General features: G+C 36.9%; 5 protein-coding genes across 5 annotated transcripts; all 5 read left to right on the top strand.

Moving 5' to 3' along the window:
* The first annotated feature begins 417 nt into the window (after positions 1-417).
* Positions 418-1,075, top strand: LOC129106277 (transcription factor HES-5-like). The gene is made up of 2 exons (XM_054617659.1): positions 418-540; positions 653-1,075. The coding sequence occupies exons 1-2, from the start codon at positions 418-420 to the stop codon at positions 1,073-1,075; spliced, it is 546 nt and encodes a 181-aa protein (XP_054473634.1).
* Positions 1,076-5,026: 3,951 nt separating this feature from the next.
* LOC129106283 (transcription factor HES-5-like) lies at positions 5,027-5,682 on the top strand. Its single transcript, XM_054617666.1, has 2 exons — positions 5,027-5,149; positions 5,263-5,682. The coding sequence occupies exons 1-2, from the start codon at positions 5,027-5,029 to the stop codon at positions 5,680-5,682; spliced, it is 543 nt and encodes a 180-aa protein (XP_054473641.1).
* An 8,289-nt stretch (positions 5,683-13,971) lies between these two features.
* On the top strand, positions 13,972-14,540 carry LOC129106352 (enhancer of split mbeta protein-like). Its single transcript, XM_054617740.1, has 2 exons — positions 13,972-14,094; positions 14,208-14,540. Exons 1-2 carry the CDS (start codon positions 13,972-13,974, stop codon positions 14,538-14,540), a joined length of 456 nt encoding a protein of 151 aa, XP_054473715.1.
* A 3,621-nt stretch (positions 14,541-18,161) lies between these two features.
* LOC129106301 (enhancer of split mbeta protein-like) lies at positions 18,162-18,730 on the top strand. The gene is made up of 2 exons (XM_054617685.1): positions 18,162-18,284; positions 18,398-18,730. The coding sequence occupies exons 1-2, from the start codon at positions 18,162-18,164 to the stop codon at positions 18,728-18,730; spliced, it is 456 nt and encodes a 151-aa protein (XP_054473660.1).
* Positions 18,731-22,095: 3,365 nt separating this feature from the next.
* Positions 22,096-22,646, top strand: LOC129106363 (transcription factor HES-5-like). Its single transcript, XM_054617751.1, has 2 exons — positions 22,096-22,200; positions 22,314-22,646. Exons 1-2 carry the CDS (start codon positions 22,138-22,140, stop codon positions 22,644-22,646), a joined length of 396 nt encoding a protein of 131 aa, XP_054473726.1. The 5' UTR covers positions 22,096-22,137.
* The last annotated feature ends 967 nt before the right edge of the window (positions 22,647-23,613 follow it).

The following is a 23,613-nucleotide window of genomic DNA, read 5'->3' as shown; positions in this document are numbered from 1 at the left end:
TATATCTACTTATAGTCTGTTATGTTAATAGAAACATATTATGTATATAAGCAGAGATTTTCTGGTAAAATAAGTTTACGTATTACATTCTCAATGGATGAAGTTACACCTCTATATTTCCAATAAGTATTGTATTGTAGACTCTAGTTTATATTTAGTTGCATGTGAGTCATCAGAGGATATAAAGTCTATGGTTCACTGCACTAGTGCGATCCATTTAAGTCATTGATCCAGTCCTCCATCTGCTCCTGTGAGATCTAACTATTGTCCCCTTCTAATATGACCACTGACCATGTGGCAGCTCAGCACTGCTTATTCTTTTTGCCCAGCACTGTGATTGGCTAAAAACTGTGGGAAACTCAGACTAGACCAAGACCCACACATTCATATGGAGATGAGGGACTATAAATAGGAGGGATGAAGCCAGCAGAGATCAGATTCTCTCTACAGAGACCTCTACAGCACAGAGATCCAGACATGGCTCCTACAATCACTGCAGCAACGACCAATTCTCAGGAGCATCTGACTCTGACCCACAAGGTAAATTGAAGATTCAAGAAGATTTAAATGTTGTCAATAGAAGTTGTCTTTCTTCATGGTAACACTAAACTCCAGAATAAGATTATTAATGACTTTGTTCTTCTTTCTGCAGCTCAGAAAGCCTCTGGTGGAGAAGTTACGCAGAGAGCGAATCAACAGCAGCATTGAGCATCTCAAGTCTCTCCTGGGTCCAAAGTTCCTCAAACAGGAACCAGACTCCAAGCTGGAGAAAGCAGACATCCTGGAGATGACAGTTTGTGTCCTGAGACGACTGCAGCAGCAGCATCAAGCTGTGGACTCAGCAGCTGTTGGTCAGGGCTACTCCAGATGTGTCCAAGAGGTGACACACTTCCTGTCCAAGGAGCAGGTGAAGACACAGTCCCAGAGAAGACTGCTGAACCACTTCAACAAGCTGCAGTCTTCCTCTGATAAGAACCTGAGAGAGGCTGACTTCTCTCCTCTGAGCTCCACAGTCCAGACCAGCATCACCAAAGAGAAGAGTCCAGTCAACAGCGCCCCCTGGAGGCCGTGGTAGACACCTACAGACTGGAGCTACTACCAGACAAACTGAGACGACCACATTGGTCAAAGATTACTGGAAGTGAATTCTTCTGAATTCTGAAATGTTTTGAATCGTTCTTCTGTTTTACAGAGGGTTGTTTTTGTTTCTGTTTTCTTTGTGGAAGATGACATTTCCTGAGGAAATGACATCAACTTTATCTTTCAAGTTAAGAAAGAGAACATCTTATCATGCATGTTGCATGAACCGAATCTTTATACCTTACTGTACTTCATGTATTGGGGAGTGGTAAAAGCTATGGATACCATTGGTATCTTTTAATTGTCATTGATCATTTTGATCAGAAACTTTAACTGTGCTTTTTGACACGTGTTAAAGGACTTTAATCTCTCTGATTACTCCAAACTGATCCTATTGAGGACTTGTTCTTCTGTATGAGGAGAAGGCTGTTTGAATATTTTTTTGTTAACTTTTTTGTTGACAAAAATAACATTTCCTAAGGAAAAAGTGAAATGTAGAAACACTGTATTTCATTACTGAAGAGCATTATTAATTGATGCATTTTTGGTCGAATCAAAAGTAAAGCAAATTAACATTTGCTGTTACTCACAACTGTATATCACTTTCTGGTGGTATGTAAAGATGTGCAAATATTTTGTTATCATTTTGATACTCTGATTGTCCCCTGTGTGGACGTTTTGTCAACATTGATCTGTTATAGGATCAATGAGTATGATTTATCCTTTTGTCTGAAAGGTTTGCTTATTAACCTGCTTCTGTCTAAGATCACTGTGCTACTTATTTTCTTTTATGAAAATGAATTGACTTAGATGGGATTTAACCTGAACTCAATCACTATGTGATTCTCCTAACCTGATCTGTTCTAAGGTCTTTTTTTCCCTTCACTTTTGTTATAAAGTGCAGATAATGTCCATTTTAAAACCATGTTTTATGTCAGACTGAGTGATGATGAATCTCATACTGGTTGTGTCTTTTGTAAAGACCATTGATCCTCTACTCATTGTGAGTACAGCGTTACCAAGTGACTGTTGTGGTGTGTCATCACATTTGAACATGTCAAACTTTATCATCGAGATTGTTCGAATAAACAAAAACAAAAACTATTTGGCTGTGTTTTGTGTTCATGATTTATTTGTTGACCTATAGCTATAATGTTATGATGAAGAATAGATTTCACAAGTCTTCTTTGGTGTCATTGATAGACCACCATCAAGTACACATGAATATTATATTTGAATATAAATCAAAGTAAAGTAAATTCAGCATTTGATGAACTAATGGGTCATCTTAAGTCCCTAAACCAAGTGGAGATGTGCACCTCTGATTATGTTTCAATTGCAAAATTTTTGCTGAGTCATAATTTTGGAGCAACTGTTAGTTGTGGATGTTGGAATGTGAAATAATAATGGCTCCCTAACACAAGAGGCCACACTGTTCAGGTAGTGTGTGATGTGAAAAATAATGAGACACATTTGTATTGATCCTAATCGGAAAGCTATCGACGGACAGAGTGTGGGAAAGCAGAGGAAAGTCACTCACATAGCCCCAATGGGACAATAGATGGCGACCTCTGTCCCCTTGAGACCGAGGAGAAGAGGGAATAAGGTGGAATTTAAATATTAACCGGCTAATTTCTTACAAATCATGCTCATAAAGTTGCTCCTTTATGAATGTTGTGAAAATATTGCAATTTGACCAATCGAAAAATTATATTTTTACGGTTTAAACTAACAAAAGACTAAATGTCAGTAAGTTCAATGCTGGATGAAACTATAACACAAGTTGCACACAAATACATTTGACAGTGCAGTATTGAGTCTTATGAAACCAAATAATTTATATATTTTTTAATGTTTTATTTATTTGTTGATTTTGCAGGGACAATGCACACCAATCAACAGTCAAACTGTAAGTGAGCCAGAGTTAGCCAGAGAGGCTAGTTTTCATCTGCGTCCCCGGCCAGATGTTTGAAGGCAGCCTAAAATTACAAAATTTCAAAATAAAAATATAATTAAAATGCATAGATAAACAGACAGTAACGTATGGACAAAACCAATGCACATATAAGCAAAAGCAAAGTGTACATAAGACACTAGAGCAGAGCAGACATAACAGGCTGCAGCATGCGTCAGGCAGAACAAACACACCTACAGTACAAGCACATATATAACACTGAGGCACATAACATACGCATCAAAATTGAAAATAGCAACACTGAACAAGACAAATGCACATATAGGCGAAACAAGCAGGCAGGACAGACAGTACATCAATGCTTGCACGCCTGATTGGCAACAAGCCATTCCTTAAGGCTATGTTTGAATGTTTTGGATGTGTTTTTTGTGCATATGTGTGACGGCAGAGCATTCCACGAGTGTGCTGCCTTCACAGAGAATGTAGATTTGATAAAAGAGCTTGACCTATGTGAAATGACACATTCACCTCTTGAAGCAGATCTAGTGTGTCTGCTGCTTTGAGTGCTTTGTTTAATTAAATCACTAAGTGGAGGCGTGGCCATACTATGTAATATTTTAAAAACCAGACACACATCAGTGAATTTAATGAGGTTCTCCCAACTCAAGATATATGGTGTTTGGTGAGGATATTGCAGTGATGGTGACTTTTGGGTTTTTTATCAAGTGTTTTTAGAGCTTGTTTATGGAGAATATGAATAGATTTGAATATTGTGCTGCTGGCTTGTGCCCAGCTGGTAAAGCAGTAGGTCAATTAAAGTTGAAGAAAATTCAATGGTAATGTCAAAGAGAGCAATGTTAGGATTCAGGTTAACACACTTTACTCTTTTTATCACAGTATTTTGTGTTTGTTTTTTTAACTTAAACTTTGGATGTTCCAAAAATATGTATGATTACAGTGCATGCCAGCGATGAATATGTTTTTTGTGGAGCTGTTAAGGTTTTAGTTTAGGTTTATGAATGAATATCTTGAGCTCTACCATAAAAAAACATACAATAAAAGGAATAAAAAAGAATGTCTTCTGTTTGTGTCGAAGTCAATTCTGTTTCGGTTTGATTAGTAGCAGACTATTGCCCGGAGAGATTTGGCACACTTCAGGAAACATCTGCGTCAACCCCACACTGATATAAAGAGCTGAGCTTTTGATGCACTATGTTCTATTTTGAATGGATATGTTCTACAGTTACAAGTGGAAACTGAAAATGCGGTACGATTGGTGACATTTTTTTGTATTGTTTATTAAATTTAAAGTAGTTTTATACAGCCTTGGAGGCAACCAGTAGTTTCCTTTCCCTCCAGATGGGCCATGACGTCAGGCTCTGTCTCCATTATAACACACGACCAGCGTCCTTTACAAAACCTCCTTTCAAAGTCCTTTTGTTGTGCGCCGACCACACCATGAAAAGACTTAGTGTGGGAAACGGAGACCAACTTTCTACTCACACCAGTCACAAGACAGAGAACACAGCTGGTACATCTGGACATCAGGATGACATTGTCTCAGTATAAACTTAAAAAACTATTTAGTTATATTCAAATGCTTTGCAGCACTCATTAAAGTCTGCTTTGGTAAAATGCATTAAGTACAACTCTATCGACAGAACACTGATTATTATAGAGCAGTTGGATGTGTAAAATGAATGTAACACAGTTAAATTTAAGGGTAAATATTATCAGCGTGTGCTCAGTCAAAGTCATTGATCCCAGCATCAGGCAGCAGATCTGCTCTCTCTACAGGGTCACCACTTTCCCAGATTCACACAGAGCTCTGAGAGTCTCTCTCCATCACCCCCCCAGTCCTCCACCTGTTCCCCTGAGATCTAACCATTGTCCCCCGGGCATTAAGAGCAATAAGTGTGCTGTGTCCCTCATTGTCTCACCAAGCTCTCTGATTGGCTGAGACTGTGGGAAACACCAACTAGACCAAGACCCACGCATTCATATGGAGATGAGGGACTATAAATAGGAGGGATGAAGCCAGCAGAGATCAGATTCTCTCTACAGAGACCTCTACAGCACAGAGATCCAGACATGGCTCCTACAATCACTGCAGCATCGACCAATTCTCAGGAGCATCTGACTCTGACCCACAAGGTAAATTGAAGATTCAAGAAGATTTAAAAGTTGTCAATGAGAAGTTGTCTTTCTTCATGCTAACACTAAACTCCAGAATAAGATTATTAATGACTTTGTTCTTCTTTCTGCAGCTCAGAAAGCCTCTGGTGGAGAAGTTACGGAGAGAGCGAATCAACAGCAGCATTGAGCATCTCAAGTCTCTCCTGGGTCCAGAGTTCCTCAAACAGGAACCAGACTCCAAGCTGGAGAAAGCAGACATCCTGGAGATGACAGTTTGTGTCTTGAGACTGCAGCAGCAGAATCAAGCTGTGGACTCAGCAGCTGTTGGTCAGGGCTACTCCAGATGTGTCCAAGAGGTGACACACTTCCTGTCCAAGGAGCAGGTGAAGCCACAGTCCCAGAGAAGACTGCTGAACCACTTCAACAAGCTGCAGTCTTCCTCTGATAAGAACCTGAGAGAGGCTGACTTCTCTCCTCTGAGCTCCACAGTCCAGACCAGCATCACCAAAGAGAAGAGTCCAGTCAACAGCGCCCTCTGGAGGCCGTGGTAGACACCTTCAGACTGGAGCTACTACCAGACAAACTGAGACGACCACATTGGTCAAAGATTACTGGAAGTGAATTCTTCTGAATTCTGAAATGTTTTTAATTGTTCTTCTGTTTTACAGAAGGTTGTTTTTGTTTCTATTTTCTTTGTGGAAGATGACATTTCCTGAGGAAATAACATCAACTTTATCTTTCAAGTTAAGAAAGAGAACAACTTATCATGCATGTTGCATGAACCAAAGCTGATTGCATCAGCAATTATTATGATACCTTACTGTACTTCATGTATTGATGGAGTGGTAAAAGATATGGATACAATAAGTATCTTTTAATTGTCATTGATCATCTTGATCAGAAACTTTGACTCTTTTTTGACACATGTTAAAGGACTTTAATCTCTCTGATTACTCCAAACTGATCTGTTGTTAGATCCAAATGTTTATCCTTTTATTCTAAAAGATTTGCTTAATGTCACAATTTTCCTGTGATACTTTTATTCATTATGACATGTCATGTGTTGGTACAATATTATCCATTGGTTATATTTGTAACCTATTGATTTCCATTGATCATTTTGATCTAAAATGTAAATTGTCCTTTTTATGGAATTTTCCTCACATTATGTGATTATTGAAAAATCATCTGTTTTAGGATCAATATGTTTATCCTTTTATTGTAAAAGGTTTGTTTAACGTCACACTGTCACAGTTTTCCAGTGACAATGTTATTTTACATTTTGGGATTCAATTGAATTTAGTGTTTACTGAAAAGAATGTGACCTGTTATAAGGTCACTTTTTACTATTTGTTTTGTTAACTAAGTGCAAATGTTTAAATCCATTTAGAAAAAGTATTTTTTAAAGACAGTGAGTACTGTGTACTCAAATATTATAAATGGTTTGTCTTTTATGAAGACAGTTGTTCCTCTACTCTCTCTGAGTACAATGTGTCTTGTAGAAATCTACAAGTTGTTGTTGTGATGCATCATCACCTCTAGTTGGAGCTTTCATACTTCATGTTGCTCGTCGTCTGTTGTTGAATAAACAAACACCTCTAACTGAAAATGTTCTCTTCTCATGTCGTGTTTCATTAATTTCATCATAACTGATAGAGGTCTCCATCATCGAACATATCTTTGAATGACAAATCATGATAAGGTTCAGAACATACAGTAATTGTTCATCCATAACATACCTAATTATCGTTAAAACTATGTATAGGAATGTTGTTCGATTAGGATTATTGATGAAGAGGGAAAATCCATAGTACATCACTCAATATGGAGTAAGTCAATTCATCAAACCAAATGAGAAAAAAGTACATTTCGAAGACACTTTTGTTTTCATTGAAATTTACTTGATTTTGTTAAAAGGGAAACACCAAGCTTTCAAAGTTGAAGAAGTTTGAGAAGATTAGAGGATTTTCCCCATAGGGAACCATTTTATGAAAAATATGAATATTGCTTAATATTTTTAAAAAAATCATAAGAGGTAGAAATGAGAAAAGTCATTGCATGAATGTCCTGAAAGAGCTGAATAATTTGATAGTTGAACGGTTTCTGTAGCTGAAAGTATGCAGAACTAGTTAGCTGCCAAAAAACGTACGGAATAAATAGAAGAAGAAGAAGAAGAAGAAGAAGAAGAAGAAGAAGAAGAAGAAGAAGAAGAAGAAGAAGATTAAAGCTTAGAAGAACAATTGTTGGAATGCTTAATCAGCATTCCAACAATAATACATCACTCTATATGGAGTAAGTCAATTCATCAAAACAAATGAGAAAAAAGTACATTTCAAAGACAGTTTAGTTGTCATTGAAATGTACTTTATTTTCTTAAAATTGTAAGTGTGAGGTGTTGACATGTAAAAACTTTAAAGTTAACTTTATACATCTTTTAAGAGGTCAGTCATTGTATACGATGTGATGGGTAATAAGACACACTTCTATTGTCCCTCCAGTGAAAGGACAGAGTGTGGGAAACCAGAGGAAACTCACTCACAGAGTCCTGTGGGACAATAGATCCAGACCTTTGCCCTGAAGGGACAGAGATTAAAAGAGACTCTGGCTCTTAAAACTGGGACTTGTTTTAAATAACAACTTTGCTCTTAACTGTTCTTCTGATATGAATCAGTATAAACACCTTTTTAGAATGTTGACATTTCATTAAAACAAAGACGATACTTTTAGTATAGTGTTTTAAAGGGTTTCTGTCCGATAGTTTAAGTTAATTAACCTAAACATGTGGTTAATTGGTTTGAATGTTGGAAACATTCACAACCTATGTTTTTTTTCTCTTTATTATTATTCCGCTACTATTATTTTAATTTAATTGTTCCACACATTTCAGTGTAAAATTTCATGTCTGCTGATATCTTTTTGCATTTGTATCTCTATTTAATTTTGTAAAAAAAAAACATTAAACCGGTGGTGACGCGGTTGACTTCCTCACATTAGTTCAACTTTCTTGTGTCTTTCAGAAATTTGAGGCACATTGCTGTTTAAGTTTTTCAACCTCCCACAATCGGACAGCAAATTCTTAAGATATTGCCTTCTGTAGTTGAACTTGATGTAATGTTCCAGTTATTCACTTTAACGAGAAATAATTTTTTTGAGGAGGGCCACACCCTCTTCTCTTGGCGTCACACACTGCGTGCACAGGATCCTCAAAGGATCCATTAGTAGAGGAGCACATGCCTCTTTACTGCTAATAGACGGAGTGTGGGAAAGCTCTGGAGGAAAGAGTTGAGTGTGAATGACTTTCATCCCACCAGCAGACGAGGAATTCTCCAAAGGGATTTGGCACACTTCAGGAAACAGCTGCCCACAAAACATCCCACCTTCATGTCTAGAGCTGGAGGTTTGATCCAGTTAATGGTCAATAATAAAACAACACACAGCCAGCATCTGTCACAGAAGTGCCTTTGTGGTTCACTGACCAGACCATACAGGAGTCAGTGTGGGAAACTGAGCTCAACTTGTTACTCACACTGACTACAAGGCACGTGTCAAAAGACTCTGCTGCATCTGGACAGCAGCATGATTATTGTGTTGAGTTTGTTTCAACTATCAGGAATGTGTATCAAACTGGTTTCTAACATCATATTTTACAAAATGGTGCATTTTTTATGAAGAAAAATGTATGAAGATTAAAAACATAATAAAAAGTCTGACTAAACTCATTCAAGAATATGACTGCATCTTCTTAGTCTTTAATTTTGATGAAACCAAATTTTATAGAAAAGTAAAAAATAATAAATCTAACTAAATTGTCATTTAAACATAGAGGGATTTCACCGAATACTTTTTAAATTTGGGCCGAAATTAAGATTATATAATACATTTTATAAATTAGATTAGTGTTAATTCTGATAAATGTGCTTTATGTGACACATATAGCATGATCAGTTTAAGAAAAATTGAAAAGTAATATCATTTCAATATCTTTATCCCACGTTTCTGACGGGATGATGAGCGTGTGCTCAGTCAAAGTCATTGATCCCAGCATCAGGCAGCAGATCTGCTCTCTCTACAGGGTCACCACTTTCCCAGATTCACACAGAGCTCTGAGAGTCTCTCTCCATCACCCCCCCAGTCCTCCACCTGTTCCCCTGAGATCTAACCATTTCCCCCACATCAATAAAACCATTCGGAGTGTGGCATCCCTCATTGTCTCACCAAGCTCTCTGATTGGTTGAGACTGTGGGAAACACCAACTAGACCAAGACCCACACATTCATATGGAGATGAGGGACTATAAATAGGAGGGATGAAGCCAGCAGAGATCAGATTCTCTCTACAGAGACCTCTACAGCACAGAGATCCAGACATGGCTCCTACAATCACTGCAGCAACGACCAATTCTCAGGAGCATCTGACTCTGACCCACAAGGTAAATTGAAGATTCAAGAAGATTTAAATGTTGTCAATGAGAAGTTGTCTTTCTTCATGCTAACACTTTACTCCAGAATAAGATTATTAATGACTTTGTTCTTCTTTCTGCAGCTCAGAAAGCCTCTGGTGGAGAAGTTACGCAGAGAGCGAATCAACAGCAGCATTGAGCATCTCAAGTCTCTCCTGGGTCCAGAGTTCCTCAAACAGGAGCCAGACTCCAAGCTGGAGAAAGCAGACATCCTGGAGATGACAGTTTGTGTCCTGACACGACTGCAGCAGCAGCATCAACAGCAGAGAAGACTGCTGAACCACTTCAACAAGCTGCAGTCTTCCTCTCATAAGAACCTGAGAGAGGCTGACTTCTCTCCTCTGAGCTCCACAGTCCAGACCAGCATCACCAAAGAGAAGAGTCCAGTCAACATCGCCCCCTGGAGGCCGTGGTAGACACCTACAGACTGGAGCAACTACCAGACAAACTGAGACGACCACATTGGTCAAAGATTACTCGAAGTGAATTCTTCTGAATTCTGAAATGTTATCAATTGTTCTTCTGTTTGTACAGAAGGTTGTTTTTTGTTTCTGTTTTCTTTGTGGAAGATGACATTTCCTGAGGAAATGACAACAACTTTATCTTTCAAGTTAAGAAAGAGAACATCTTGTCATGCATGTTGCATGAACCAAATCTGATTGCATCAGCAATTATTATGATACCTTACTGTACTTCATGTATTGATGGAGTGGTAAAATATATGGATACAATAGGTATCTTTTAATTGTTATTGATCATTTTGATCAGAAACTTTAACTCTTTTCTTGACACGTGTTAAAGGACTTTAATCTCTCTGATTACTCCAAACTGATCTTTTTTAAGATCAATATGTTTATCCTTTTTTATCTGAAAGATTTGCTTACTGTCACAATTTTCCTGTGATATATTTATTCCTTACGACATGTCATGTGTTGGTAGAATATTATCTATTGGTGATTGTGTTACCTCTTGATTAACATTGATCATTTTGATCAAAAATGTAAATTGTCCTTTTTATGGACCTTTTGTCATGATGGAATTTTCCTCACATTATGTGATTATTGAAAAATCATCTGTTTTAGGATCAATAGAATTTTCCTTTTATTGTAAAAGGTTTGTTTAACGTCACACTGTCACAGTTTTCCAGTGACAATGTTATTTTACATTTTGTAATTCAATTGAATTTAATGTTTACCATGAACAATGTGACCTGTTGTAAGGTCATTTTTTACTATTTGTTTTGTTCACTAAGTGCAAATGTTTAAATCCATTTAGAAAAAATATTTTTTAAAGACTTCGAGTACTGTGTACTCAAATATTATAAATGGTTTGTCTTTTATGAAGACAGTTGTTCCTCTACTCTCTCTGAGTACAGTGTGTCTTGTAGAAATCTACAAGTTGTTGTTGTGATGTATCATCACCTCTAGTTGGAGCTTTCATACTTCATGTTGCTCGTTGTCTGTTGTTGAATAAACAAACACCTCTAACTGAAAATCTTCTCTTCTCATGTCGTGGTTCATTAATTTCATCATAACTGATAGAGGTCTCCATCATCGATCATATCTTTGAATGAGAAACCAAGATAAGGTTCAGAACATACAGTAATTGTTCATCCATAACATACCTGTTTATCATTAAACTATGTATAGGAATGTGGTTCAATTATGATTATTGATGAAGAAGGAAAATCCATAGTACATCACTCAATATGGAGTAAGTCAATTCATCAAACCAAATGAGAAAAAAGTACATTTCGAAGACACTTTTGTTGTCATTGAAATGTACTTGATTTTGTTAAAAGGGAAACACCAAGCTTTCAAAGTTGAAGAAGTTTGAGAAGATAAGAGGATTTTCCCCATAGGGAACCATTTTATGAAAAATATGAATATTGCTTAATATTTTAAAAAAAATCACAAGAGGTAGAAATGAGAAAAGTCATTGCATGAATGTCCTGAAAGAGCTGAATAATTTGATAGTTGAACGGTTTCTGTAGCTGAAAGTATGCAGAACTAGTTAGCTGCCAAAAAATGTACGGAAGAAATAGAAGAAGAAGAAGAAAGAAGAAGAAGAAGAAGAAGAAGAAGAAGAAGAAGAAGAAGAAGAAGAAGAAGAAGAAGAAGCAGATTAAAGCTTAGAAGAACAATTGTTGGAATGCTTAATCAGCATTCCAACAATAATACATCACTCTATATGGAGTAAGTCAATTCATCAAAACAAATGAGAAAAAAGTACATTTCAAAGACAGTTTAGTTGTCATTGAAATTTACTTTATCTTCTTAAAATTGTAAGTGTGAGGTGTTGAAATGTAAAAACTTTAAAGTTAACTTTATATATCTTTTAAGAGGTCAGTCATTGTATACGACGTGATGGGTAATAAGACACACTTCTATTGTCCCTCCAGTGAAAGGACAGAGTGTGGGAAACCAGAGGAAACTCACTCACAGAGTCCTGTGGGACAATAGATCCAGACCTTTGCCCTGAAGGGACAGAGATTAAAAGAGACTCTGGCTCTTAAAACAGGGACTTATTTTAAATAACAACTTTGCTTTTAATTGTTCTTCTGATATGAATCAGTATAAACACCTTTTCAGAATGTTACATTTTATTAAGACAAAGACAATACTTTTAGTATAGTGTTTTAAAGGGTTTCTGTCCGATAGTTTAAGTTAATGAACCTAAAAATATTGTTAATTGGTTTGAATGTTGGAAACAATCACAACTTTTGTTCTTTATTGCTCTTTATTTTTATTTGGCTACTTTTTTTGAAACTTTCCTTGTTCTGCATACTTCAATAAAAAGTTTCATGTCTGCTATTAACTTTGGAATTTGCATATCTACTTAAATGAATATCTTGAAACCGGTCACGACAAAGTTGACTTCCTCACATTAGTTCAACTTTCTCTTTTCTTTCAGAAATTTGAGGCACATTGCTGTTTAGGTTTTTCAACCTCCAACATTCAGACAGCAAATTCTTAAGATATTGCCTTCTGTCGTTGAACTTGATGTAATGTTCCAGTTATTCACTTTAACGAGAAATATTTTTTTGCGGAGGGCCACACCTCTTCTCTTGGCGTCACACACTGCGTGCACAGGATCCTCAAAGGATCCATTAGTAGAGGAGCACATGCCTCTTTACTGCTAATAGACGGAGTGTGGGAAAGCTCTGGAGGAAAGAGTTGAGTGTGAATGACTTTCATCCCACCAGCAGACGAGGAATTCTCCAAAGGGATTTGGCACACTTCAGGAAACAGCTGCCCACAAAACATCCCACCTTCATGTCTAGAGCTGGAGGTTTGATCCAGTTAATGGTCAATAATAAAACAACACACAGCCAGCATCTGTCACAGAAGTGCCTTTGTGGTTCACTGACCAGACCATACAGGAGTCAGTGTGGGAAACTGAGCTCAACTTGTTACTCACACTGACTACAAGGCACGTGTCAAAAGACTCTGCTGCATCTGGACAGCAGCATGATTATTGTGTTGAGTTTGTTTCAACTATCAGGAATGTGTATCAAACTGGTTTCTAACATATTATATTATCATTTCACAAAATGGTGCATTTTTGATGCAGCAACATTCAAGAGAAATGGATGAAGTTTAAATACAAATTGAATCATCTCACTAATTTCAATCCAGACTATGTCTGCAACCTCTTAGTCTTTAAATCGAGAAGTCTTTCTCATTCTGGTCTTAATCGATTAAGATTCTTTTGCAGATTCGTTGGATTACTTTAAAGCATTTTCATGCTTAATAACTCATTTCCAAGATATTCAAGAGCACACCCACATTACAAAGGAGTGTTTATGTGTAATTATTCTTGAAAAAACTAAGCTTAAAACATCTTATGATTAAATCAACTGATCAATTAGTCGACAAACTGTATCATTGATCGACTAAGAACTTCTTTGGAGAAGGAGAGCTTTAAACAAGACAAGGATTTTACCCACTATTTAATGTTTGAATCATTATAAGCACTGAAGACATAAAATATCTGCTTGTGTTTTACATGTTTCTTTCATAAAGTAATCTAATTCATATATTTCACCATGGATGTTATTATCCCACGTGTCTGACGGGATGATGAACGTGTGCTCAGTCAAAGTCATTGATCCCAGCTTCAGGCAGCAGATCTGCTCTCTCTACAGGGTCACCACTTTCCCAGATTCACACAGAGCTCTGAGAGTCTCTCTCCATCACCCCCCCAGTCCTCCACCTGTTCCCTTGAGATCTAACCATTTCCCCCACATCAATAAAACCATTCGGAGTGTGGCATCCCTCATTGTCTCACCAAGCTCTCTGATTGGTTTGGACTGTGGGAAACACCAACTAGACCAAGACCCACACATTCATATGGAGATGAGGGACTATAAATAGGAGGGATGAAGCCAGCAGAGATCAGATTCTCTCTACAGAGACCTCTACAGCACAGAGATCCAGACATGGCTCCTACAATCACTGCAGCAACGACCAATTCTCAGGAGCATCTGACTCTGACCCACAAGGTAAATTGAAGATTCAAGAAGATTTAAATGTTGTCAATGAGAAGTTGTCTTTCTTCATGCTATCACTAAACTCCAGAATAAGATTATTAATGACTTTGTTCTTCTTTCTGCAGCTCAGAAAGCCTCTGGTGGAGAAGTTACGCAGAGATCGAATCAACAGCAGCATTGAGCATCTCAAGTCTCTCCTGGCTCCAGAGTTCCTCAAACAGGAGCCAGACACCAAGCTGGAGAAAGCAGACATCCTGGAGATGACAGTTTGTGTCCTGACACGACTGCAGCAGCAGCATCAACAGCAGAGAAGACTGCTGAAGCACTTCAACAAGCTGCAGTCTTCCTCTGATAAGAACCTGAGAGAGGCTGACTTCTCTCCTCTGAGCTCCACAGTCCAGACCAGCATCACCAAAGAGAAGAGTCCAGTCAACAGCGCCCCCTGGAGGCCGTGGTAGACACCTACAGACTGGAGCAACTACCAGACAAACTGAGACGACCACATTGGTCAAAGATTACTGGAAGTGAATTCTTCTGAATTCTGAAATGTTTTTAATTGTTCTTCTGTTTTACAGAAGGTTGTTTTTGTTTCTGTTTTCTTTGCGGAAGATGTCATTTCCTGAGGAAATGACAACAACTTTATCTTTCAAGTTAAGAAAGAGAACATCTTGTCATGCATGTTGCATGAACCAAATCTGATTGCATCAGTAATTATTATGATACCTTACTGTACTTCATGTATTGGTGGAGTGGTAAAATATATGGATACCATTGTTATCTTTTAATTGTTATTGATCATCTTGATCAGAAACTTTAACTCTTCTTTTTGACACGTGTTAAAGGACTTTAATCTCTCTGATTACTCCAAACTGATCTGTTCTTAGATCCAAATGTTTATCCTTTTTCATCTAAAAGATTTGCTTGATGTCACAATTTTCCTGTGATATATTTATTCTTTACGACATGTCATGTGTTGGTACAATGTTACCCATTGGTTACATTAGTAACATCTTGATTAACATTGATCATTTTGATCAAAAATGTAAATTGTCCTTTTTATGGACATTTTGTCATGATGGAATTTTACACACATTATGTGATTATTGAACAATGATCTGTTTTAAGATCAATATATTTATCCTTTTATTGTGAAAGTTTTGTATAACTTTACACTGTCACAGTTTTCCAATGACAATGAAGATTTTACATTTTGGGATTTAACTGAATTTAGTGTTTACTAAGAAATAATGTGATCTGTTGTAAGGTCACTTTTTACTATTTGTTTTGTTAACCAAGTGCAAATGTTTAAATCCATTTAGAAAAAGTATTTTTTAAAGACAGTGAGTACTGTGTACTCAAATATTATAAATGGTTTGTCTTTTATGAAGACAGTTGTTCCTCTACTCTCTCTGAGTACAGTGTGTCTTGTAGAAATCTACAAGTTGTTGTTGTGATGCATCATCACCTCTAGTTGGAGCTTTCATACTTCATGTGGCTCATTGTTAATTGTTGAATAAACAAAAACTGCCATCTGAAAAATGTTTCATGAGTTATTGTTCCTTATACCTGCCTTCGTTATGATGATGAAAAGTGATTTTCTTTTCTCTACAGTCTTCCCACATTTTTATTATGTAGTATTTTTTATTTCTAAAAAACATCCATCAATCTATCAGCTGTCCCTGCTCATCCTTAAGAGATTCACGGGGGGCTGAAGCCAATCCCAGCTGATATTGGGAGGGACAGGTTCACACTGGACAGGTCACCATCCATCAGAAGGCTAACGCATAGAGACAGACAACCATTGAGGTGACTCAGAGTCATCAGTTAACTTAACTTGCATGTCTTTAGACTGTGGGAGAGGAAAGTCAGAGAAAGCTGCGAAGAGGAACAGATAGAACAAGAAACCGAAACATGAAAACCGAAGCCAGGTTCAAACCCCAGACCGTCTTGTTGCGATGTGTCAATACCAACCACTGCACCACTGTGAAAGCTCTTGACATACCAGTCTACTGTAAATCTATGTGTAGAAAATTTATTTTTGATTTTCCATATCATAATGTCCCTTATTCTCCAGTACCAAAAGACCAGTTATCAAACCAAATGAGTGAATGTGCATTTAAAAATATTTTTTTGAGTAAACATGATTTTGTAGAACTGTAACTTTCAAGTGTTTTACTATAAACACTTTCATAAGGTAAATGCTAAACTTTAAAGAGGTCAGACATTGTATCTAATGTGATGCATAATGAGGCACACTTCTATTGTTCCTCCAGTGAAAGGACAGAGTGTGGGAAACCAGAGGAAACTCACTCACAGAGTCCTGTGGGACAATAGATCCAGACCTTTGCCCTGAAGGGACAGAGATTAAAAGAGACCCTGGCTCTCAAAAATGTTAAATTCCAATCTGTTTTAAATCATAGATTTAATTATTAAACTTTTCCTAATATGATATAGAATTAACTCAAAAATCTTTTAATAGTGTATTTGTCAGTTAGAATAATTGTAAAACTAGATTGTCATTGGGAATTTAATATGAACAATATTTGGTTTGTTTCATTTCTCTTGTATTTTGGGTATACAGCGTCATGATATTTTGCAAATGAAAACAGGCCACTGGAAACGAGAACATTGTTCAGGATCTGAAGCACACAGGTCAGTGTTTTGGGCACAGAATATAACCAGAGTCATCAAATGATGACCTCAGCATATATCGTTATATAAACAATATAATTAGGATTTTCTGAATATTTAAATTACATTTGATTTTTCGCTGCTTTCCAACATCGGCACTTCTTGAAATAGTTTGAAATTGAATGTTGATTAGCTGCATGATATAAAACAAATAAGTAAAACAGAAAAGAAAAAAACCCTCTTCAATGGCGACCATGTTTTAAAAAAGAATACTCATAAGGTCTTTTTGGATTTAGATAAACAGCTTAATTTCTTTTGATGGACAGAGTGGGAAATCTATGAAGATCAGAGTTTAGCATGATTATTATCCTCAGCCCCACCAGCAGCAGATTATTCTCCAAAGGGATTTGGCAGACTTCAGCAAACAGCTGCTTCAACCTCCCACCCTCATGTACAGAGAACAAATATTTAAACCGCAGATGATTGAAATAAAATACAAAGTATTGACTGGATGATCAAAATCAGTTAATGTTGACTAAGTTGTTTACCAAATCCATTCAGCCGATCTGGACAGCAATTATTATGAAATTTTCATCAGAATTTCAAACTTTTCTACAGACTGTCAGAGTCAACCAATGGTGTTCTTTCCCTCCAGATGGTTAGTGACGTCAGGCTCTGTTTCTACTACAACACACGTCCAGCATCAGTCACAAAGGCTCCATTCAACATCCTTTTGTTGTTCATTGACCACAGCATTCAAGAAGTCAGTGTGGGAAACTGACACCAACTTTCTACCCACACTGACTACAAGACACAAGTCAGAAGAATGTGAAACATCTGGACAGAAGACCAATTGTTGACATCAAGTTTTTAAATATATCATTTGAGTTACAGTCTGAGTAATACATGAAATAACTAAGATTCTGAAATACACTATTTTGATCATTTTAAAAGTGTACGATTAGAAAAGTCAAATCGTAATAAAGAAAAGGTAAATCTTAAATTATGAAGAAAAAGATACTATGGCATTTTATGTTTTGGCACAGATATACCACTTAGAGACAAATATCTATTTTCACTGATTATTTAGTTTAGTTAAATGTTAGTCTTACAAGAGATTGTAACCAAGATGGAATTAGTTCTCAATCTCCCAGCGTGTGCTCAGTCAAAGTCATTGATCCCAGCATCAGGCAGCAGATCTGCTCTCTCTACAGGGTCACCACTTTCCCAGATTCACACAGAGCTCTGAGAGTCTCTCTCCATCACCCCCCCAGTCCTCCACCTGTTCCCCTGAGATCTAACCATTTCCCCCACATCAATAAAACCATTCGGAGTGTGGCATCCCTCATTGTCTCACCAAGCTCTCTGATTGGTTGAGACTGTGGGAAACACCAACTAGACCAAGACCCACACATTCATATGGAGATGAGGGACTATAAATAGGAGGGATGAAGCCAGCAGAGATCAGATTCTCTCTACAGAGACCTCTACAGCACAGAGATCCAGACATGGCTCCTACAATCACTGCAGCAACGACCAATTCTCAGGAGCATCTGACTCTGACCCACAAGGTAAATTGAAGATTCAAGAAGATTTAAATGTTGTCAATGAGAAGTTGTCTTTCTTCATGCTAACACTAAACTCCAGAATAAGATTATTAATGACTTTGTTCTTCTTTCTGCAGCTCAGAAAGCCTCTGGTGGAGAAGTTACGCAGAGAGCGAATCAACAGCAGCATTGAGCAGCTCAAGTCTCTCCTGGGTCCAGAGTTCCTCAAACAGGAGCCAGACTCCAAGCTGGAGAAAGCAGACATCCTGGAGATGACAGTTTGTGTCCTGACACGACTGCAGCAGCAGAATCAACAGCAGAGAAGACTGCTGAACCACTTCAACAAGCTGCAGTCTTCCTCTGATAAGAACCTGAGAGAGGCTGACTTCTCTCCTCTGAGCTCCACAGTCCAGACCAGCATCACCAAAGAGAAGAGTCCAGTCAACAGCGCCCCCTGGAGGCCGTGGTAGACACCTACAGACTGGAGCTACTACCAGACAAACTAAGACGACCACATTGGTCAAAGATTACTGGAAGTGAATTCTTCTGAATTCTGAAATATTTTGAAATGTTCTTCTGTTTTACAGAAGGTTGTTTTTTCTTTCTATTTTCTTTGTGGAAGATGACATTTCCTGAGGAAATGACAACAACTTTATCTTTCAAGTTAAGAAAGAGAACATCTTGTCATGCATGTTGCATGAACCAAATCTGATTGCATCAGCAATTATTATGATACCTTACTGTACTTCATGTATTGATGGAGTGGTTAAATATATGGATACCATTGGTATCTTTTAATTGTCATTGATCATTTTGATCAGAAACTTTAACTCTTTTTTGACACGTTAAAGGACTTTAATCTCTCTGATTACTCCAAACTGATCTGTTGTTAGATCAATATGTTTATCCTTTTATTCTAAAAGATTTGCTTAATGTCACAATTTTCCTGTGATACTTTTATTCTTTACGACATGTCATGTGTTGGTACAATGTTACCCATTGGTTATAATTGTAAGCTATTGATTTCCATTGATCATTTTGATCTAAAATGTAAATTGTCCTTTTTATGGACATTTTGTCAGATTGGAATTTTTCTCACATTATGTGATTATCCAAAAATTAAGATCAATATGTTCATCCTTTTATTCTAAAAGATTTGCTTAATGTTACAATTTTCCTGTGATACTTTTATTCTTTATGACATGTCATGTTTTGGTACAATGTTACCCATCGGTTATATTTGTAACCTCTTGATTAACGATTGATCATTTTGATCAAAAATGTCAATTTTCCTTTTTATGGACATTTTGTCATGATGGAATTTTACACACATTATACAATTATTGAAAAATGATCTGTTTTAAGTTCAATATGTTCATCCATTTATTGTAAAAGGTTTGTTCAATGTTACAGTGTCACAGTTTTCCAGTGACAATGTTATTTTACATTTTGGGATTCAATTGAATTTAGTGTTTACTGAAAAGAATGTGATCTGTTGTAAGGTCACTTTTTACTATTTGTTTTGTTCACTAAGTGCAAATGTTTTAATCCATTTAGAAAAAGTATTTTTGAAATACAGTGAGTACTGTGTACTTAAATATTATAAATGGTTTGTCTTTTATAAAGACAGTTGTTCCTCTACTCTCTCTGAGTACAGTGTGTCTTGTAGAAATCTACAAGTTGTTGTTGTGATGCATCATCACCTCTAGTTGGAGCTTTCATATTTTATTTGGCTCATGTCTGTTGTTGAATAAACAAAACTTCCAGCTCAAAAATGTCTCTTCTCACGTCATTGTTTTTCATTTTAATTTAACAGATAGAGGTCTTCATCATCTTTCCTACCTTTGATTGACAAATCAGGATACAAATCAGCACAGACTGTGACCGTTTACCCATAACATACCTGATAAGTGATAAACTAGGCATACATTTTTGGAGAGGGGGATAATTAATCTTATGTCACTCTAAAAGTTTGAAGTAGTCAACTCAAAACAAATGAGAAAAACGTTCATTTCAAAGATAATTTTGCCTCACAACTATTTTCAAACAACTAAATTTAAGGTATTTTATGTTAAGAGTTTAATGTTAACTGTCTTTCATGTTTAAGACGTCAGACATTGTATCTAATGTGATGCATAATGAGGCACACTTCTATTGTCCCTCCAGTGAAAGGACAGAGTGTGGGAAACCAGAGGAAACTCACTCACAGAGTCCTGTGGGACAATAGATCCAGACCTTTGCCCTGAAGGGACAGAGATTAAAAGAGACTCTGGCTCTTAAAAATGCAAAATTCCTAATCTGTTTTAAATCATAGATTCTAGTTAATTCAACGTTTCTCATTAGGATTAAATAAATAAGGCAAATATATTCTAAAAGTTTCTGTCAGTGAGGTTAATTGTAAAACTAGATTGTTTTCAGGAATATGAATATAAAATATTTAATCGGATACAGGACTACAATCTTATGTTATTTTGATACTAGAAGGAGAACCTTGTTCAGTATGAACACCACACAGGTCAGTGTTTATCTGATAGAATATGACCAAACCTTTGACATGATGACTCCAGAGTTTAATGTTACTTTTACATCACAGGATCTTTGAATATTTAAATGAAATGTAATTTCAGCACTGGTTTACAGCATAGCAAATTTTAACTTTATATATTTTGAGATTGAATGTCTAATTTTAGAATATTTAAAAGAAAGAAACACGGAAGGAAGGAGCAGTCAAATGCCACCTTGAGCAAAGAGAGACTTATCAAAAGATCTATTTGGAATTAGGTAAACAGCTTAATTTGTTTTGATGGACAAAGTGGAAAAACTCTGGAGATCAGAGTTTAGCATGATTATTATCCTCAGCCCCACCAGCAGCAGATTATTCTCCAAAGGGATTTGGCAGACTTCAGCAAACAGCTGCTTCAACCTCCCACCCTCATGTACAGAGAAGAAATATTTAAACCGTTGAAATTTCATCAGATTTTAAACTTTACAGACTGTCAGAGTCAGCCAATGGTGTTCTTTCCCTCCAGATGGTTAGTGACGTCAGGCTCTGTTTCTACTACAACACACGTCCAGCATCAGTCACAAAGGCTCCATTCAACGTCCTTTTGTTGTTCATTGACCACAGCATTCAAGAAGTCAGTGTGGGAAACTGACACCAACTTTCTACCCACACTGACTACAAGACACAAGTCAGAAGAATGTGAAACATCTGGACAGAAGACCAATTGTTGACATCAAGTTTTTAAATATATCATTTGAGTTACAGTCTGAGTAATACATGAAATAACTAAGATTCTGAAATACACTATTTTGATCATTTTAAAAGTGTACGAGAAAAGTCAAATCGTAATAAAGAAAAGGTAAATCTTAAATTATGAAGAAAAAGATACTATGGCATTTTATGTTTTGGCACAGATATACCAATTAGAGACAAATATCTATTTTCACTGATTATTTAGTTTAGTTAAATGTTAGTCTTACAAGAGATTGTAACCAAGATGGAATTAGTTCTCAATCTCCCAGCGTGTGCTCAGTCAAAGTCATTGATCCCAGCATCAGGCAGCAGATCTGCTCTCTCTACAGGGTCACCACTTTCCCAGATTCACACAGAGCTCTGAGAGTCTCTCTCCATCACCCCCCCAGTCCTCCACCTGTTCCCCTGAGATTTAACCATTGTCCCCCAGGCATTAAGCAATAAGTGTGCTGTGTCCCTCATTGTCTCACCAAGCTCTCTGATTGGCTGAAACTGTGGGAAACACCAACTAGACCAAGACCCACACATTCATATGGAGATGAGGGACTATAAATAGGAGGGAGGAAGCTAACAGAGATCAGATTCTCTCTACAGAGACCTCTACAGCACAGAGATCCAGACATGGCTCCTACAATCACTGCAGCAACGACCAATTCTCAGGAGCATCTGACTCTGACCCACAAGGTAAATTGAAGATTCAAGAAGATTTAAATGTTGTCAATGAGAAGTTGTCTTTCTTCATGCTAACACTAAACTCCAGAATAAGATTATTAATGACTTTGTTCTTCTTTCTGCAGCTCAGAAAGCCTCTGGTGGAGAAGTTACGCAGAGATCGAATCAACAGCAGCATTGAGCATCTCAAGTCTCTCCTGGGTCCAAAGTTCCTCAAACAGGAACCAGACTCCAAGCTGGAGAAAGCAGACATCCTGGAGATGACAGTTTGTGTCCTGACACGACTGCAGCAGCAGCATCAACAGCAGAGAAGACTGCTGAACCACTTCAACAAGCTGCAGTCTTCCTCTGATAAGAACCTGAGAGAGGCTGACTTCTCTCCTCTGAGCTCCACAGGCCAGACCAGCATCACCAAAGAGAAGAGTCCAGTCAGCAGTGACCCCTGGAGGCCGTGGTAGACACCTACAGACTGGAGCTACTACCAGACAAACTAAGACGACCACATTGGTCAAAGATTACTGGAAGTGAATTCTTCTGAATTCTGAAATGTTATGAATTGTTCTTCTGTTTTAGAGAAGGTTGTTTTTTCTTTCTGTTTTCTTTCTGGAAGATGACATTTCCTGAGGAAATGACAACAACTTTATCTTTCAAGTTAAGAAAGAGAACATCTTATCATGCATGTTGCATGAACCAAATCTGATTGCATCAGCAATTATTATTATTTTTGACACATGTTAAAGGACTTCAATCTTTCTGATTACTCAAAACTGATCTTTTTTAAGATCAATATGTTTATCCTTTTTTATCTGAAAGATTTGCTTACTGTCACAATTTTCCTGTGATACTTTTATTCTTTACGACATGTCATGTGTTGGTACAATATTATCCATTGGTGATTGTGTTACCTCTTGATAAACAATTGATCATTTTGATCAAAAATGTAAATTGTCATTTTTATGGACATTTTGTCATGATGGAATTTTCCTCACATTATTTGATTATTGAAAAATGATCTGTTTTAAGATCAATATGTTTATCCTTTTATTGTAAAAGGTTTGTTTAACTTTACACTGTCACAGTTTTTCAGTGACAAAGATTTTACATTTTGGGATTCAATTGAATTTAATGTTTACCAATAACAATGTGATCTGTTTTATGGTCACTTTTTACTATTTGTTTTGTTCACTAAGTGCAAATGTTTAAATCCATTCAGAAAAAGTATTTTTTAAAGACAGTGAGTACTGTGTACTCAAATATTATCAATGGTTTGTCTTTTATGAAGACAGTTGTTCCTCTACTCTCTCTGAGTACAGTGTGTCTTGTAGAAATCTACAAGTTGTTGTTGTGATGTATCATCACCTCTAGTTGGAGCTTTCATACTTCATGTTGCTCATCGTCTGTTGTTGAATAAACAAACACCTCTAA

Source organism: Anoplopoma fimbria, chromosome 17, assembly GCF_027596085.1.
Source record: "Anoplopoma fimbria isolate UVic2021 breed Golden Eagle Sablefish chromosome 17, Afim_UVic_2022, whole genome shotgun sequence".
Lineage (NCBI taxonomy): Eukaryota > Metazoa > Chordata > Actinopteri > Perciformes > Anoplopomatidae > Anoplopoma > Anoplopoma fimbria.
The sequence above is the reverse complement of the archived record's forward strand: the minus strand, read 5'-3'. Positions and strand labels throughout refer to the sequence as shown.